Below are 18,312 nucleotides of genomic sequence, written 5' to 3' on the forward strand. Positions count from 1 at the left end.
GCCATGCTGAAACAGCCAACACTGCACAGAGCTTGGCCCTTGTTGTGGGAACCTGCTTGCAGGCTCCCAGCGGGCAGCTAGATCCCCACCCCCCGGGACCAACACTGAACTTCTGTTTGGTCTCGGGCAATGTAGCAACTCAGAATGCATTGCAGAAATCATTCTGACTTACAGCTGGGAGCTCCACTTCTCTCTGCACCCTTAGGGCACGGCCACACAAGCAGGCATGTGTGCTTGCACCAGTTCAACTAGGAGCAGCACGTATTTGACCTGGGGATTTCTGCCTCAGCCAAAAGCCTGGCCACACCCTATGGTATGGGGCAAGTTGTGCCACTTGGGGCAAAATAACCCTGCCCAGCTCCTCTCAAATCTGCAGCCAGGGGGAGCTAGAGCCTGGGGCCAGCAGCTGCTTGCAGGAGGGTGGTAGGACAGGGGGTGGGGATAGGTTTGGGGGGATTGTGGGGGGACTGTGGGTGAGTGGGGACTGTGGGAGGTGGGTGCTCAGGTAGGGTGGGTCCTCTGCCCCGCAACAAGGCATAGCTCCCCCACACAGCACATGGACTGCCGCCCCCAGGACCACAGCATTCCCCCCTGCCAGGCCCACATGTCCCTTGCAGGGCCCACAGCTCCCCCACATGGACCACCCCCCACAATACCTCAGCCCCTGTGCACAGCCCACAGCTCACTGGGAGCAGCAGTGAGCACTGGGGCACTTGGAGCCTCCTGGCACATCCCCACACGCGGCACGGAGCAGTGCGGCTCGGCACCGACCGCTCCTCTGCCACATCACCTGGGCCCACTCCCGGGGACCACCTGTCATGCTGGCCCAGGTCCTGTGTGCATGGGCACCACGTGCCATCGGGCAGGGCCTGTTTCATTCACGCAGGACCCACCCTCCTCAACACACAGTCCCCATGAGGGACACGGGGCCCCGAGTGACAGCATGAGTGGCCCAGAGCTACTCGAAAGCACACAGTGCCACACTAAACCAGGCCAGGCCCATGCGATGGGCTAGAGGCAGTGCCAGGTGGCGGGCAGCCGAGGCTGAGTTGCATTGCCCCGCAGTGAAGGAGGGATTGGGGCTGGGGCTGGGGCTGGGACAAGCTGCGCAGCTGGGGCAGGGGGATGTGGGACTTGGGGAGGGGGCGGGGGTGGCGCAGCTTGCTCTGGGTGGAAGGGGGCAAGCAGCAGCAGGGCATAGCTCCCACTCCCGGCACTGCCACACCTGCATCCTGTGCCCCCTCACCCCGGCTGGGCAACCGGCGGGTGATGCCCTGCTTCCACTTACCCAGCCGGGGCAGGGAGGCACGGGATGTGGGCACGGCAGTGCTGGGAGTGGGGTCTATGCCCTGCTACTGCTTGCCCCCTTCCGCCCGGAACAAGCTGCATTTGCATCGTGCCCCTGCCCACCGCCCGTCCTGGCTGGGCAAGAGGCGGCGGGGCATATCCCCCACTCCCAGCACTATTGTGCCCTCATCCAGGGCCCCCCTGCCCCCCTCCCCAGCTGGGCAGAAGTCAGAGGAGTCTGTAAACACAAAGGAGTGCAGGAGATGGAAGCAAAGTTTCCAGGGTTTTGGAATATTAGTTTACTTTCCATATCACAACCTTGCCCAATAGGTAATGGCAGAGAAAGGTCAGTAGGCGCATCTGCCCTGCAGGAGCTCCTTCCTGAGCAAAGCACATTGTGTAGTCGGGAATGCCACCATTTCTTTCAGCAGACAAGGTTCTTTGGGGAAAAGTGCTGTCTTTTATTAGACCAACTAAACACCCATTTCAAACAGCCAAAATCGATGTCTTCCGTGTTTCAAGGGTGTTAATTGTAGAAGGAATACTAAATATGAATACTTCATTGCAAATACCAAGTTACTCCTGTAGGTAGGACACCACCACTAACAACATTCAAGAACCAGGCATAGACCCAAAATACCTGCTTCTGGTTCTGCTCTTTCATCCCTACTGCTTCCACCATGTTTGTGACTTTTTCCCTTCTTTTATTTTTCATTATGTACATCTCTGAATGCTCATCATCTCATTCATGCCTACCTTCCACGGCCACACCTTCATCACCTCCTCCTTCCTCCACCTCTGATCCACTCGGTCTGCACCTTACTCCCAGAAGAACGGAGAAGCCCGTATCGTTCGCTGCACATTGCAGAGCGGCAAAGGTGCTGCATACAAAGGTATTCTGGTAAGTGATGTGGAAGAGCTGTGTAGATTTATTACTGGATGTGTTTTCACTCTGGATGACAAGTTATATGTAAATTCTCTGCTGCTCTGTTTCACACCAAGACAAAGCTTTGAAATATTAGGGGTCACCTCATGGCCTTGATTCTTAGGAGAATTGACATTGGCATTTTAGTAGTCAAAGTACATTCCACCTCCCAAACTTTTCTCTGGGCTTTCAGCTGGATAATATCCACCACTTGTCCTCAATCATTGACTAAGGTAACAAGAAACCATGCACACCACTTGTATGAATGGGCGTGTGTGCACAGGTAGGCAGACAGATACACTGAAGAACAGCCTGGAGGCAAGTCACGGAAAGATACTGTATAGCAATAGACAAATAGGAGCCCAAAGGGCATACACTTCTAAATATCATACTGTATTATCCCTCATTTTCTCTTATAGAAAAGTAGAGTTGGAAGACCTCAGGAGGCCATCTAATCTAACCCCCTGCTGACAGCAGGATGATTCCTGACTAAACCTTTCCACTCAAGTTATGTCTGACCTATTCTTAATACTGCAGAAACCAACCTCCCGCACAACTACTATTCTCAATGCCCCAAACACCAAGAATAACCATAAGCCACGACAGTTAAAGCAAGGAGATGGAGGCCCAATCCGAAATGTGGTGCTTGGTAGGACCCCGAGCACAGAAGCAAAATCCAGGAACTTGTCAGTTTTTTTAGTTCTCACAAGAGCAATCAGCACACCCGACTCCAAATCCCCAGCCCTAGCTGCAGCCAACAGACAGTGCTCCCAGTGCGTTTGCTGTCCTTCCCTGTCCTGTGTTGTCTGCAGCTTTGCTCAGGAAGCTCTTTATTCCTGCATCCAAATCCTCTGAACAGCAGCGGAGCCAGGACAGATCCCTGTAGGAGTCCACTCAAAGCCTCCTGCCGTTCCCACCTGGATCCACACAGAATGACTTTTGCTTGTGGCTGTTGAGCCAGTTGTCTATCTGCTTTGGAGTCATTTGCTTTTCCCCATGTTTCTCCCAGTTGTTTGTGAGAAGGTTGTGTGGGAAACCATTAAGAGATAAACCCTGGCACTTTGCAGTGAAAGGGAAACGGTTTAGAGGGAAACCCTGGGCCAGATGCACGGTGATGCAGCTGCTGCTTGTGCCATCTCACTGGCACAAGGTAGATTTAGGCAAGAAAAGCCTTGATGGCATAGGACCAGCCTAGTGGCTTCTGGGACTCTGCTACATGTGGGTGATCACGCTGCAATGAAAGATTTCAGCGAGACAGAGGCAAAATAAAAGGACATTCATAGTGGTCTTTTTTACACCAGGGACAAACCAAATCTAGAGACGCAGCTTCGTAGAGTAAAATACACACAGAAACCGTCACCCTTTGCTAGGATGTGCTGTGCACGACACTATTTCCATTGCTCTGTAATTTCCATTCGTGCACTGTCTGTACCTCACCCATGAGACACCAAACCAACATGCCAGATAGATAAACTGAAAACAAATGTCAAGAAACAAAGAAGCAAAATCATTCATTGCAAAATGCTTTTTCCAGTTAACCAGCCAAGACAGGACTGTGGACGTCATCTCAAAAATCATGACAAAGTACCATCTAGACGTGGAGGAAGCAGAAAAGTACCAGCTTGTGCAGGTCATTTCAGAGCACAAAGGTAAGAGAGCAAAACTTTTTGCTGGTTCAGATATCCTCCTCATATTTGCAGAAGAACATGCCTATGAATCCATTTTAGAAATAGTGCTTTGTTTCATCTCATAGCCAGGTGGAGTAGACCTCCCTCTTGGTTACCTGGTAGGAGTCAGCACACCTCTACTCCCCTTTGGGATGGCATGGGTGCAGTTGGGGAAGACTGACAATTAGAGATCCAGCGCTGACATGTGTCCAGCTGTCTGAAGTCAGGGCCAAATGAAACAGAAGAACGAACTGGGAGCATCACCTGCACACTGACTGGTGCCCAGAAAGCCACAGGGACGACACAGTCCAGATCCACTCCCAGAAATCCATCCTGCTTGAAAAAATCTACGACCTCTGCACCAGGAATTTGTGATGACTTGTGTAAACTCAGCATCACAGTATTAATTCTGGTGCAGCACAGTACAGCCTCCCTCTCCTCCAGTTAGTTAAGTATTGGCTGAATCTGTTTTTTGTCCTGATATGTCCAATCCCCTTGTGAGTGATGACATCCTTGCCTTCAATAACTTCCTGGAGAAGACTGAAGTTTACTAGATGTTTGAAATGGGCACAGCTCCTTTCTTGCCCGTGCATGTAAACTGAGTCACAGGGCTGTATCCCACTTCACCTTGTGTGCCTAAACAGCATGGCCACAGCCACAGAGTTGCAGTTTTGGGTGGGGTTGTGCTCCAGCTCAGCATGTTTGAAGCCATGAACAGGTCAGGTACGCCCATTAGGCCGTACTATCATTCATGACACTTTGGCTGGGCAAAAGCTCATTGGAGAGGTGGGAAGGCTACTCATCGAGGGAGCAGGAGACCCAGTGCCCAGCCCCACCTTCCTGACAATCTCTCTCAGCAATCTGTTTCATGACTTCACCACCTGAGAGTTAGGAAGTATTTCCTCATTTCCAACTTAAATGCCCCCGTTGGAATATAAGCCCGTTAGTATACCCGCTGTAATCACAGACAACTAGAGATCCTCTTTACAAGTAACAACCTTTTTGAAGATTTCTAACACCCCCTCCATTTTCTCAGGATTACATAATCCAGGTCTTCCAACTTTTCCTGTCTAGGACAATATTAGACCTTTCCTCGTTGTTGTTGCTCTTCTCTGGATTCTTTCCAGTTTCTCTGTTTCTTATAAAGCATGATGCCTTGAACTGACCACAGTTTTCCAGCTAAGGCCTCCCCAATGCTGAATACCATTGAAAAATGGTTTCCCCTACTTTGCATACAACATGCATGTTAACACAGCCCCACATGCTCTTGTTCTGTTTCAGTTTTTGTAACAATATTGCAGGGATGACTCATGTTTAGCTTCTGCTCTACTCCTGTAACTATTATACTATTCTTTCATTAATTTAAGACCATTTTTTCCATTTGGTCAAGGTCATTGAGTATCCTCAACCTATCTTCCAGATCTTCTGCTGTCCTACCTTGCTTGGCATCATCTGCAGATTTCCTAAGCATATGCTCAGTTCCTTGAGACCTCTAGGACACATTTTATGCGGACTGAGATAAGAAGTCATTAAACACGTTGCCTTTTCCGCATTGAGCAATTTTAATTCCCTTTCCCCAATCAGTAATGGACCTACACTTCCTTTGGTCCTTGACATCTAACTTCAAAGGGTGCTTGTGTGTCTCGTAGTAGCTGTATTACAGTGCCTTGGTCTGCCCGGGTTTTTCCTTTATTGCCATCTGTAGTATTGTAGCTACGCTTCCACATTTTGAGAGATTCCTTGTTAAGTTTCAAGTCACAAAAGCATTTGCTGTTTAGCCAAGCCAGTCCGTTGACGTGATTCTTAACCTTCCTCACACAGGGATGACATATCCTCGTGCCCTTAATATTCCCTCAAAGGTACAACCAAATTCCCCGATTCCTTTTTTCTTTAAATGTACTGTCCCTGGGATCCTGGCCACCAGTTGTTTGAGGTTTTGCATGCCCGTGCTAACCTTTACTATTTATTTGTACTCTTGTCATGCCTAAAGCCATACTTATGGTCAAAGACCCTACTGGGGAAAGCACTGTATAAATCCAGAGCATTCCCCACAGAACAGCTTCACCTTCACAGAGGGCTACCTGATTGTAGGCATTGCACTTGCAGTGTTTGGCAAGCCCTAAGCCTGCTGGGTATCTTGAGTCTACCATCAATCCCTGACCATTGCAAGGTCAAACTATCATCACCATCAAATCAGCAGCAGTATCAGGCCCTGCCCTGGGTTTACCAGCCCTCTTTCAGAGCCAGTGAAGAGAGGGAGGATGCAAAGGGAGGGGAGAAAGCCAGGCTGAGCAGGCATCTTTCTGCTCACCTCTGGCACCCAGCAACCCAACATCCCAGTGTCCCCCCTCCCCACACACGCACCTCTTTGGAAAACAGCTGTCTCCCATTGCTAGCAGACAGGTATCTGTGAGCTCAGGGAGCAGCAATCTCCTCTGCTGCCAAAAGGCAAAGTTCAACCCCTGCTCTTGGTGCATGAGGAGGTAAAGGGGTTGTCTCAGCTGAATGGAAAGGAATTTGCCTTGACCTTTTTGTTGAATAAAGAACCCAACACATGCAAGCTGTAGAAAACCACACATGGAAATGATGCATTAAGGAAGCAAATCAAATGGTTGCCTTTCAACCTAAATGTACAGCCCTGTGTGTATACATCGTGCTACTGTCTGTAGTCAATGATCTCCGAGCCAGAAAACTGTTTCATTTAGTGCACAGGTAAGTTTGGTGTTCTCAGACTTCCAGAAGCATGACTTTGGATGGTCCAACATCTTCTCATACTTTTGCTGTTGGTGGGAAAGGAGGTGTTATAACTAGTAAAAACCAAATGAAAGAACCTTATTTAGACTTCAAAGTGGTACGTGTCCAGCCAGCATGCACCTCTGAATGCTCACCAGTTTTCTACACTTGCTTGCAGTGCTACTATCCAGAGTAAATCACTCGACGCTTCTTTGCTTTTCTCTTTCTGCAGAGCTAGTCTTCCCACAGGGAGCAAACGTGTTCTCTGAAATGAACAGCCAGGGCAATGCAGACTTCAGTATAAGAAGAAAACCAGCTTTTGTTGTCACCCCAGGGCCTGCCGAAATCAAGAAAAAGAGGAGGCGCCTACCTCGCCTCTTTAGAGGCAGCAGGCTCAGACCTGAATGAAAGCTTTTTAAAAGGGAGCTGACATAAATAACACCGTCAGGCTGGGGGACACTGGGAACCTATGGGGGGTTGGGGTGCAGGCATGGGAGGGATGGGGTCAGGTGGGAATGGGGAGCAGAAGGAAATATAATCTATGTTCAAAGGGATGTTGGGCACAAGGAGTGGGAGGGATAGGGGGAAAATGGGAGGGAGGTTTGTTTCAAGGCAGGGATGGGGGTAGGGTTTTGCAATTGCAAAGAAGCAGACACCCGGGTGGGGGAAGGGGTGTATACCCTTCCCCCTGCCCCCCCAGCACTGCCGGTGCCCCTCACTCCCATCCCACAGCCCCTTTCCCTCCCACCCCCACATACCTCCTGGTGCTCCTCCCTTATCCAGGAGAATGAAAGTAACCATCAATCCCTTCTTCAATTGCCCTGATGCCCCTCAGCCTGCTCACCTCTGCCTGGAGTCCCCTCTCCTGCCCCTCCAGAGCCTCAATCCGGGTACAGGTGGCACAGGCAAGAGACTCCCGGCCCCCACGCTACCCCCAGGCCTCACAGGTCCCTCCCAGCAACCCCCGCAGACAGGGCTCAGGGCACTGCCGACCCACCCAAGGGGCCTGTCTCGGTGGAGGCCTCCCAGGAGCTGCGGGCCGGAGGCAGCAGCAGGGCAGGGGCCTTGGCTGCGCTCCGTGTCACCCCATAGTAGCACCCCTCCTCCTTCACTTCCCTGAATCTCTGGCATAAGCCCCCACGTGCTCCTGCCCACGACTGGCCTGTGAACTGCCCCAAACTGCTCCGCTGTTGGCAGTCCCTGTTCGCTGGCTGCCTGGTCCCAGCCTGATCCCCAGCAGTTTGTGATGCACTCTTGGGAGACGAGGTTAGTTATATGCTCAAGACCTTTCCCAGCTTGCAGTGGCATGCATAGTTTTCAAACTTTTTTTAGGAAGGCTTCTAGATCACCTCCATGTTTGTTGTGAGGGAAGATTGGGGTGTTCAGCCTGAGGGGAGCAGCTGGGGCTCACTATGCGCCTGCAACTCCAGGGTTTGACTGCATCCTGAGTACTGCACGGTGGTGTTTGCACTTGAACCTGGCCTCTTGGGCACCATGCTCATGCTGGAGCTGGACCTCTTCGTGCTGCCACTGGCCCTCCTAGTGCTGGCACTGGGCCTCCTCCTCCACCATCTCCATTTGCTTCAGCTCTAGCTCATGCTTGACCTTGCACTCCTCAGCTTCCAGCTGCAGCTGATATTTGCACAAGTCCCACTCAGAGGATGGCCCCTTGGGTTCTGCATGCACGTGTGGAGATGATCTTGCAGCCTGGTCATCATCACACAGGATCTTAATCAGGTCTTCTCTCTTCTACTCCTTCCTCTCTCTTTCATCACCTCTTTCAAGTTGACCACAGTCATGTGGTCATACTCGTCAGCCACCCCAGCTATCTACACTGACCACTTGACCCAATGTCAAATTAGAGATTGTTTGCTCAAGGGTTTCCAGTGACTCTGTTCCCTTCCCCAAATGATGCCTTCAAGACACAGGTTGTCGGATCCCACAGCTACCATGACACGTGGTGGGCCAGTAGCTAGTGCTCCTGTGTTGAGCCACCCACCTCACTGAGCCTGTCCACCTTCCAAGCTCTAAGTGCCCCCCTGGGGGCACCTCACGACCAGGCACCCCCACTCCTGGACCATGCCTGCAAGGCTGGGGAAAATGAAGCCACCATTCTCGATCTGGACTGATCTTGGCCCTATGCCCCATGGGAAACAAAGGCCTAGTAGTCTTTAAGGGTATTTGATCCACTGCAAGAACTTGGGGTGCCTCCCTGTCTGAAGCAGAAATAGTGGTCCCCCTTACTAAGCCAAACCAAGGGGATCCCAAGGCACCATCTACACCCTCTCCCAATGAGTCTCCCATGCTACGTACACAGGAGAAACGTATTGGTTACAAGAAGTAGGTTTGGAATATGGCACAGGATAGAGCAATAGCAGAGAAATCCCTTAGTGCAAACGGTGGCATGGTAGCCTTTGATCACGCGTCTGAGTTCATGCAGGCTATCTATTTAGTTAGTGAGGCTGTGCAAAATTTTGCCTTGTGTTTCATTTCAAAGCTGTTTCAAAGTGTTTCAGGCTCAAAACAGTGACATTGAAACAGAACAAAAGGATTTGATACAGCTTCGAAATGAAACGAGGGCACTCAGAACATTTTGAAAGTTTCAAACTATTTTGCGTTTCGAAGCTGGGCTTATTCGGGTTCAGCACCAGTCACAGGTGACAGGGCAGCGTCCTTTCATCCAGCTCACAGGTCTGGGGCTCGCATTTCTGGAAGGAGTCCAGCACAGCCTGGCAGCCTTCCCGGGGGTACAGGCTGCACCCAGCATTGGAGATAAATGCTGGTGCTGCCTGTCCCAGGCAGCAGCTGCAGCCTCCCCTCATCCAGCACAGATACGGGAGCTTGGTCCCCCACGAGTAGTGTGGCACAGCCCAGCAGTCCTGCCGGGGTGCAAGCCCCTGGATCTCGGCTGGGCATGGAGTGCACCCGGCACCGGAGAGAATTGCTGCTGCCTCCTGTTCCAGGCAGCAGCTGCAGCCTCCCCTCATCTGATACACTGATCTGGGGGCTCACACCCCTGGCAGGGCTGCTGCGCTGTGCCAGACTCCTCCCAGGTGTGCAAGCCCCCAGATCTGTGAGCCGGATATGACAAGGCTGCCGCTGCTGTCGGGGACAACAAGTAAGCCCTGTTTCAAAATTCAAAATGGTTTCAAGCTTTTGAAATGTTACAAGTGCCCTTCTTTCATTTTGACTCCTTTTGTTGTGTTTCAGTTTCACTGTTTTGAGCCTGAAACACTTTGAAACAGCTTTGAAATGAAACACCCGGAAAAATTTTGCACAGCCTCACTAACTAAATAGATAGCCTGCATGAACTCAGATGCGTGATCAAAGGCTATCATGCCACCGTTTGCACTAAGGGATTTCTCTGATATTGCTCTATCCTGTGCCATATTCCAAACCTACTTCTTGTAACCAATATGTTTCTCCTGTGTACCTAGCATGGGAGACTCATTGGGAAAGGGTGTAGATGATGCCTTGGGATCCCCTTGGTTTGGCTGAGTAAGGGAAACCACTATATCAGCTTCAGACAGGGAAGCACCCCAAGTTTGTGCAGTGGATTAAATACCATCAAGGACTACTAGGCCTGTCTGTCCCATGGGGCACAAGACCAAGATCAGACCAGATTGTGGATGGTGGCTTCATTACCCCAGGCTTGCAGGTGTGCTCCAGGAGTGGGGGCAGCTGGACGTGAGGTGCCCCCACGGAGGCACTTGGAGCCTGGAAGGTGGTTGGGTGCAGTGAGACACATGGCTCAATGCAGGAGCACCCCCTACTGGCCCACCACGTGTGTTGGTAGCTGTGGGATCCGACAACCTGTGTCTTGAAGGCATCATTTGGGGAAGGAAGCAGAGTCACTGGAAACTCTTGAGCAAACAATCTCTCATTAGGCATCGGGTCAAGTGGTCAGTGTAGATAGCTGGGGTGGCTGACGAGTATGACCACATGACTGCGGTCAACTTGAAAGAGGTGATGAAAGAGAGAGGAGAGAGCAGAAGAGAGAAGACCTGATTAAGATCCTGTGTGATGATGACCAGGCTGCAAGATCACCTGCGTGTGTCCATGCAGAACCCGAGGGGCCGTCCTCTGAGTGGGACTTGGGCAAATACCAGCTGCAGCTGGAAGCTGAGGAGCACAACCTCAAGCATGACCTGGAGCTGACGCAGATGCAGATTATGGAGAAGGAGGCCCAGCACCAGCACAAGGAGCTCTAGCACCAGCGCGAGCATGAAGCTCAAGAGGCCGGGCTCAAGTGCGAACATGATCTCTTAGGAGTCCAGCACAGCCCAGTTGCCCTCCCGGTAGTTAGAGCCCCTGGATCTGTGCCCTGGATGAGAGGAGGCTGCCCTGTCGCCTGGGACCAGCACTGGGAACGGGGTGCGCCCAGCACCAGAGATAATTGCTGCTGCCGTCTGTCCCGGGCAGAACCTGCAGCCTCCCCTCTGTGATCCCTACCAGGTCATATTGCCCAGTAGAGAGCCGGCAGGCTAGCTCTTCCCGCTTGTTCCTCATGCTCCTGGCATTGCTGTACAGGCAGCTGAGGTCCCAGCTGACCCCCTTGATGTCCTGAGATGCTGTGGGAGAACCGCTGCATTAGCTTTTGAAAAACAGTTGTGTTTGTGTCCTGCACAAGGGAGCTTTCCTGTGCTCAAGTCCCCGGGCACGCTCCACTTGACCTTTCCCCGGCCCCTCTGGGCACCTTCTGCACGCCCCTCTGCACAAACTCCCGTGCAAACCGCTGCTCCCTAGTTGGGCTGCACCTGCTTGTGCTCTCTGTTCGCAGGGGTCCCGGGGGGCTCAACTAAGTAGGGACCTGGGCAGGGGGGTTTCCCTCCCGGGCTCCACTCAGCTGACATATCCTGCCCAGCACGGCCCCACACGCACACATGCACACACATGCTCGCACACACGCTCACACTTCCTCAGCCCCCTACAAGCGCCCCTGTGCTCACTCGCCCTCTCTCTCAGCCCAGCTCCTACCTCCTGGCTCTTCACTGGGGGGTCCGGGTCTTTGGCTCCCAGGAACACAATGGGCATGAACCCACGTGTCTCCCCCGGGGAGAATTCCCAAGAACAATTTTGACTAACGTGGCCCCTTTCCCACCCCCCAGTGCTGCTGGTGCTCCTCATTCCCAACCCACAGCTCCCTGCTCCCCCTGGTAACCCTAGATAGGGGGGCATCGGCAGAGGGGCAGGGGGCAGGGGGTGTCTGCAGGGGGGTGGCGGTGGGGGGGCAGGTGCAGTCCATGGGGGTTTGGGTGGGGAATGGGTTGGCACAATTTGTGGAAAGATGGGGGGCAAGCACGATCCATGGGAGGGATTATGGGGATGCAGGATCTGCAGGGGATTTCTGGGGTCCGGGAAGGTTTGGCAGGATCAGGTTTTTAGCCCCCAGCCTGGGTCAGTTCCAGTTTTCATCTAAATGTGGTAAAAGCACGGACGTGCACCCGGACAGTGTCTGCAGAATGGCTGTACAACCTCCATTCCTGAGATGACAAATTGTATATAGTTAAAACATTTATGTTCCTATTATTTAAGACAATTAAATATTTATTAGTTAAAAAGTCCTGTTAAAGGTCATCTTTTTAAACAGTTGTACTCTCCTGAACAAGGTGTCTTTTCAAAAGGCAGAATGCTTCTTCAATTTAACATTTATTAATATTTTACTGAAATTATGATAACATTAAAAGACAACAAGAAATTGTTTTTTAGATATATTGGGAGTAAAAGGAAGGCCCAGGGAGGAATAGGACCCCTACTAAATGGGCAGAAACAATTGGTGACAGACAAGGGGGACAAGGCTGAACTCCTCAACGAGTTCTTTGCCTCAGTGTTCCTAAGCGAGGGGCACGACAAGTCTCTCACTGGGGTTGTAGAGAGGCAGCAGCAAGGCACCAGACTGCCATGCGTAGACCCTGAGATGGTGCAGAGTCACTTGGAGGAACTGGATGCCTTTAAGTCGGCAGGCCCGGATGAGCTCCATCCGAGGGTGCTGAAGGCACTGGCCGACATCATTGCAGAGCCACTGGCGGGAATATTTGAGCACTCGTGGAGCACAGGACAAGTCCCGGAGGACTGGAAAAGGGCCAATGTGATCCCCATTTTCAAGACAGGGAGGAAGGAGGACCCGGGCAACTATAGGCCAGTCAGTCTCACCTCCATCAGAGGCAAAATCTTTGAAAAAATTATCAAGGCTCACATTTGCGAGAGCCCAGCAGGACAAATTATGCTGAGGGGAAACCAGCACGGGTTCGTGGCAGGCAGATCGTGCCTGACTAATCTAGTCTCTTTTTATGACCAGGTTACAAAACACCTGGACGCAGGAGGAGGGGGTGGATGTCGTATACTTAAACTTAAGGAAGGCCTTTGATACAGTATCCCACCCCATACTGGTGAACAAGTTAAGAGGCTGTGACTTGGATGACTACACAGTCCGGTGGGTGGCGAATTGGCTAGAGGGTCGCACCCAGAGAGTCGTGGTGGATGGGTCGGGCTCGACCTGGAAGGGTGTGGGCAGTGGGGTCCCGCAGGGCTCGGTTCTTGGACCGATACTCTTTAATGTCTTCATCAGTGACTTGGACGAGGGAGTCAAATGTTCTCTGTCCAAGTTTGGAGATGACACAAAGCTATGGGGAGAAGTGGACACGCCGGAGGGCAGAGAACAGCTGCAAGCAGACCTGGACAGGTTGGACAAGTGGGCAGAAAACAACAGGATGCAGTTCAACAAGGAGAAATGCAAAGTGCTGCACCTAGGGAGGAAAAATGTCCGGCACACCTACAGCCTAGGGAATGACCTGCTGGGTGGCAAGGAAGTGGAGAGGGATCTTGGAGTCCTAGTGGACTCCAAGATGAACATGAGCCGGCAGTGTGACGAAGCCATGAGAAAAGCTAACAGCACTTTATCGTGCATCAGCAGATGCATGACGAACAGATCCAAGGAGGTGATACTTCCCCTCTATCAGGCGCTGGTCAGACCGCAGTTGGAGTACTGCGTGCTATTCTGGGCGCTGCACTTCAAGAGGGAGCGGATAACCTGGAGAGGGTCCAGAGAAGGGCCACTGGTATGGTTAAGGGCTTGGGTACGAGGAGAGACTAGAGAACCTAGACCTTATCAGCCTCCGCAAGAGAAGGTTGAGAGGTGACCTTGTGGCTGCCTATAAGTTCATCACGGGGGCACAGAAGGGAATTGGTGAGGTTTTATTCACCAAAGCGCCCCCGGGGGTTACAAGAAACAATGGCCACAAGCTAGCAGAGAGCAGATTTAGACTGGACATTAGGAAGAACTTCTTCACAGTTCGAGTGGCCAGGGTCTGGAACGGGCTCCCAAGGGAGGTGGTGCTCTCCCCTACCCTGGGGGTCTTCAAGAGGAGGTTGGATAGGCATCTAGCTGGGGTCATCTAGACCCAGCACTCTTTCCTGCCTATGCAGGGGGTCGGACTTGATGATCTATTGAGGTCCCTTCCGACCCTAACATCTATGAATCTATGAATTAGGAATTAGATGGTGTTTTTTTACATGACTGGCCCTGGGATGCTCAAGTAGCCATCAGGTTTTTAGACATCCCACAGGAAAGTGAAAAGAATTGCTATGAAAAGAATTGCTATGAAAGCAGATAGTTAGCTCTTGAATGACTCCAGCGACAGGACCCCAACCCGCTGCTCAGAAAACTGCAGTAGGAAATGAAGAAAATAGAGAACCTTTTTTACAATGTGTTCCTATTCAGATTTTTCAGAGATAACACTTGGTATTTGGGACACAAGTCCAGCAGAAAGCGGGCATGGAGAACGAGCAGCCTACTTATGAGACTTCAGAGAAACGAATACCCAACGATTTCCAATTCGTTTGAGTTTTCTCCACAATTCTTTGGGCCATTATGGAGGATATAGATATAGCTACAGATACAGATACAGATATAGATATACTCAAGGTTGAGTAGGGTAGGGACTCCCAGCAGAAATACAGCTTTACAAAGTAAGACCTAGTTTTGGAATGAGTAAAATCGTCACCTTCCCTTTCTTCTGTCCCCACCACCCCGTGGCCCTTTCTCATCTATGAAGTGTCTGGAGTGGACATGTTGAACTCTTAAGTCATCTCAAAGTTCAGCTGACCTCTAAAGTGTGGCCTGGTTGCTGCACCCACCCACAATTTCCAAATCCATGTACTCTTACCTGCAAAAAGGCTCATCCTTGATGAACTTTGGTGCTTACATGAAGGTCTCTAATGACCAGAACCACAGGTCCAGACCCAAAAGACTTGCTTATACCAGATATTACAGGGTGGTATCTTCTATTAGACCAAGTAAATAGTTGTAAAAAAAACTTCTTTATTTGTAAGCTACTGGGCTCCCTCACCCTTCCTCAGGCAAAGGAGAAGGCACAGATTGTCCCACTTCTCCCAGGTAGAAATGTCCCTGTCCTGCATCCTGGCACTTCATCATCTCTGGAGATGTCCGTGTTCCCACTCAGCTAGTAGATGAACTAGGGAGAAGTATGGGAAGAATCGGTGCCGTTCTGCAGGGAGAGGTGGAGACGCACTGCAGGATTTCCCTAATCAAATTTCCACAGAGTAAGTGCTTTTCTGTGTTAAATTATACAAGGTTAGATCTTTCATTTCCTGGTATTAAACAGTCCCATGTCCTTCCCATCCTTGTAATGGGAATGGAGAACAGACATTTCTCAAGGATCATTAAAAGTTCTGTTTTTAGGAAGGCACGACTGCTGCAAGAGCTGAAACACGACTAACAGCTATAATTTTATGCTTACTAAGACTCCTCCTCACCCTTCTAACAGCTTGGTCTTCATCTATCACACGTTATCCCACCTCGGTCCCCTTCTCCACGTGAAGTGTTTTACATGCAAAGGCGGGTGCACCTCGTAGCCTGAGTTTTAAAATGTGACTTGCCAAACCAGAGGCCTCCCATTGTCCAGCACGTTGAGCAGACCATGGTGGGAAACCTCTGCCTTGACAGAGAGCAGGGAGCTCAGTCGTGCTCCAGAGGTTATTGTGTGTGCTGTGTGTGTGAGTGTGTAAGGCAGGCACTTACATCATGGCCAAGAAATGATCAGGCAGTTTTCTCTGGTCACTCAAGTGTATTTAGCACAGCCCACACAGCGATCTTCCTGTCTCACTGAGAGCCTCGTCTTGCCGGCCTGACTCAGGCCAATTCCCACTGCGGGTGAGCTCTGGCATCAAGGCTTCAAAGGGGCACGAATCACTGTCCTACATCCACGCACAACAGCAGACATCCTTGCAGAGCTCGTCTCCTGCTGTGCAGGGCCTGGGGGACCGACTACGTGTGCATCGTGAAACCTGCCCCTGGGGTCTTGGTGTTCAGGACAGGGGTTGGCAGCCTCCAGCCCGCTCCGCGCTGGGATCCAGCCTGCAGGACCGGGGGGCATTGGCAGCACATGGCAGCAGGGGCTGCTGAGGTGGCACCCCGGGGTCCGTCTCCTGCTGGGTGCCATTCATTGCAGTACATGCCTGTGCCATGCTTCATCTCTTGCCTGCGCAGCCCCTGCGGATGCCCCAGCCCTGCCTGCCTGTCTCTCAAGCCCACCAGAGAATGGGTCAAACCGCGGGAAGCTCTGCCAGCCCCAATGCAGAATGAGAAAAGGGAAAGGTGAACTGAAAATACTGAAGGTTGACAGTGGTCGTTCCAAACATTGGGAAATAAGTGCACATAGCTTAGTGTCCACTGGTTGCAAAGCAGTATCTGTATGTGCACTGTACTAAGGCATATAATTTGTTCAAGCCTTCATCATAAACCATTCAACCTGGGGCTGAAGAGCAGCTGCTGAGACCAGGTAAGTACGAGATGTAGCTCACAGCCGTGGCAGTGACTCGCCGTGCCCGTCAGCCATACATTCCCATCTTGACAGCAACATTTCACTCTCCAGTGGTTAAGATGTGTCACTAAACAGACACGTGCTCCTTTCATGTTAGAGTCCATTGAAGGAGTGGTGCTCTGGAGATACTAGGGGAACGTTTCTGGGGAGATTCACTAAAGCTGGGGCCTAGAAATATACTGTGAGTAGACCTTCCTGCAGCAGTCTGTCCTAAAGATGATTGGAAGGAAGAGGCAGTCGTTGAGCTGTTGCTACAGCTGCCACCATACTTGCCCACAGAGTAAAGGGAATATTGCGGGACATTAAAAGAGATTCAGGCACTGAAAGTATATATTAAGCCCATTAGAATATATTTTATTCAGGCACTGAAAGTATATAGTAAGCCCAAACATTACAACACTTACTTCTGTACCCCTGGAACTTGCTCTACTACCTGTTAGTGCAGCATCTCCTGATGCAGCACACACCCACATACACAATGCCCTGAATTAGGCTGTACTGGCTAAATACAGAAGTGATCTGTCATGGCCTCGTAAGTGGAGCTCATCCCTCATCCTGGTCTTCAGGCTGTACACCTGCATACCTTTCTTACAGTGGTGCTGTGAGGGTCAACTAGTAAAATGGTTGTGCAGTACATTTTAACAAGTGGGGCTATTTCATTGTGTGTCAACATATTGCACATAAATATTATTTATTTATTAGGTGCATGTGTGTCTAATCTTACTTACACACCCACACGCACCCTATTACCGTGTGTGGGAACTCTGGGGAGGGCAGGCCCATTGTTGGGAGAGGGATTACACATTCACTGTGGCTGGGTTTAAAATAGAAATCCAGGTGCAAGCAGTTCTGGGAAACAGTGCTCTGCGTGGGGAGCCATAACGAGTCAGCCAGGACTTGTGCCAGGCCCAGGGCTGGCTTTTGCCACACGGCCCAGATACACAAGGGACATTCAGGATGCCCAAGTCCTAAAAGCATATCAGGCCACTCATCTGGTGATTTCAGTGGGGTTCAAGGCCCGCTACCAGTCCAGGCTGTCAGAGTTGAACGGGGAGTTGACAACTGCCCTGAAAAGGCCGGCTCTGGAGATCCAGCGTCTCTTCCCTCTTCTCCACACTAGGACAGCCCGTGTCTTCAGGGGCCTTCTGAGTAGGGGTGTGCAAAACAGGCCCTACATGATTCGGATTTGGATTTGCCCAAGTTGGGGACAGGGATTTGATTAATTGATTCAGATCACTGTCCCTGATTTGGTTTGGGCGAATCCGAATCTGAAGATTCAATGCTGATTCAGGGAATCGGTGATTTGACCATAGACACAGCTTTCAATATTTCATACATACCTCGAGGTACCAGCACGGCTCATGATCGCTGTGATGGAGCGTCCCACAGGAGTGCGCCCCCCCGCCCCCCACATGCTCGGTGGTGAACCTGGAAGTGGACCAGAAGTACTTTCAGTCTATTTCTGGGTCTGCCGGGGAGCGGATCAGGGCCCCCCATCCCCCTGGCTCTGCAATCAGCCTCAGGGGGGACCCTGCATGTCCCCCCAGACCCAGGAGGCACCGGTCACCAAGCTGGGGGGAAGCAGGAGGGCCCCGGTGCACTACCCAGCCGACTCAGAAGTGGACCGGAAGTGCTTCTGGTCCACTTCTGGGTCTGCTGCCGAGTGTGCTGGGGGGCGCCCCCATGCTCCTGTGGGACGCTCCATGCGCCCCAGCATCGCAGTGTTCACGAGCCATCTGCTACCTAGACTTATGTAGAAAAAACACTTAAAGCTGTGTCTGTGTCTGAATCGCACACTCTTTCCGAATCTCTCCGAATCAATTCAGAGGTTCTGATTCGATTTGGAGAGATTAAAAGG

General features: G+C 51.3%; 1 protein-coding gene across 1 annotated transcript; it reads left to right on the forward strand.

Moving 5' to 3' along the window:
• Positions 1-2,103: 2,103 nt before the first annotated feature.
• On the forward strand, positions 2,104-7,070 carry LOC132246573 (ral guanine nucleotide dissociation stimulator-like 1). The gene is made up of 3 exons (XM_059719835.1): positions 2,104-2,188; positions 3,747-3,861; positions 6,845-7,070. The coding sequence occupies exons 2-3, from the start codon at positions 3,789-3,791 to the stop codon at positions 7,018-7,020; spliced, it is 249 nt and encodes an 82-aa protein (XP_059575818.1). The 5' UTR covers positions 2,104-2,188; positions 3,747-3,788; the 3' UTR covers positions 7,021-7,070.
• The last annotated feature ends 11,242 nt before the right edge of the window (positions 7,071-18,312 follow it).

The sequence above is a fragment of the Alligator mississippiensis genome, chromosome 16, assembly GCF_030867095.1.
Source record: "Alligator mississippiensis isolate rAllMis1 chromosome 16, rAllMis1, whole genome shotgun sequence".
Taxonomy (NCBI): Eukaryota; Metazoa; Chordata; order Crocodylia; family Alligatoridae; genus Alligator; species Alligator mississippiensis.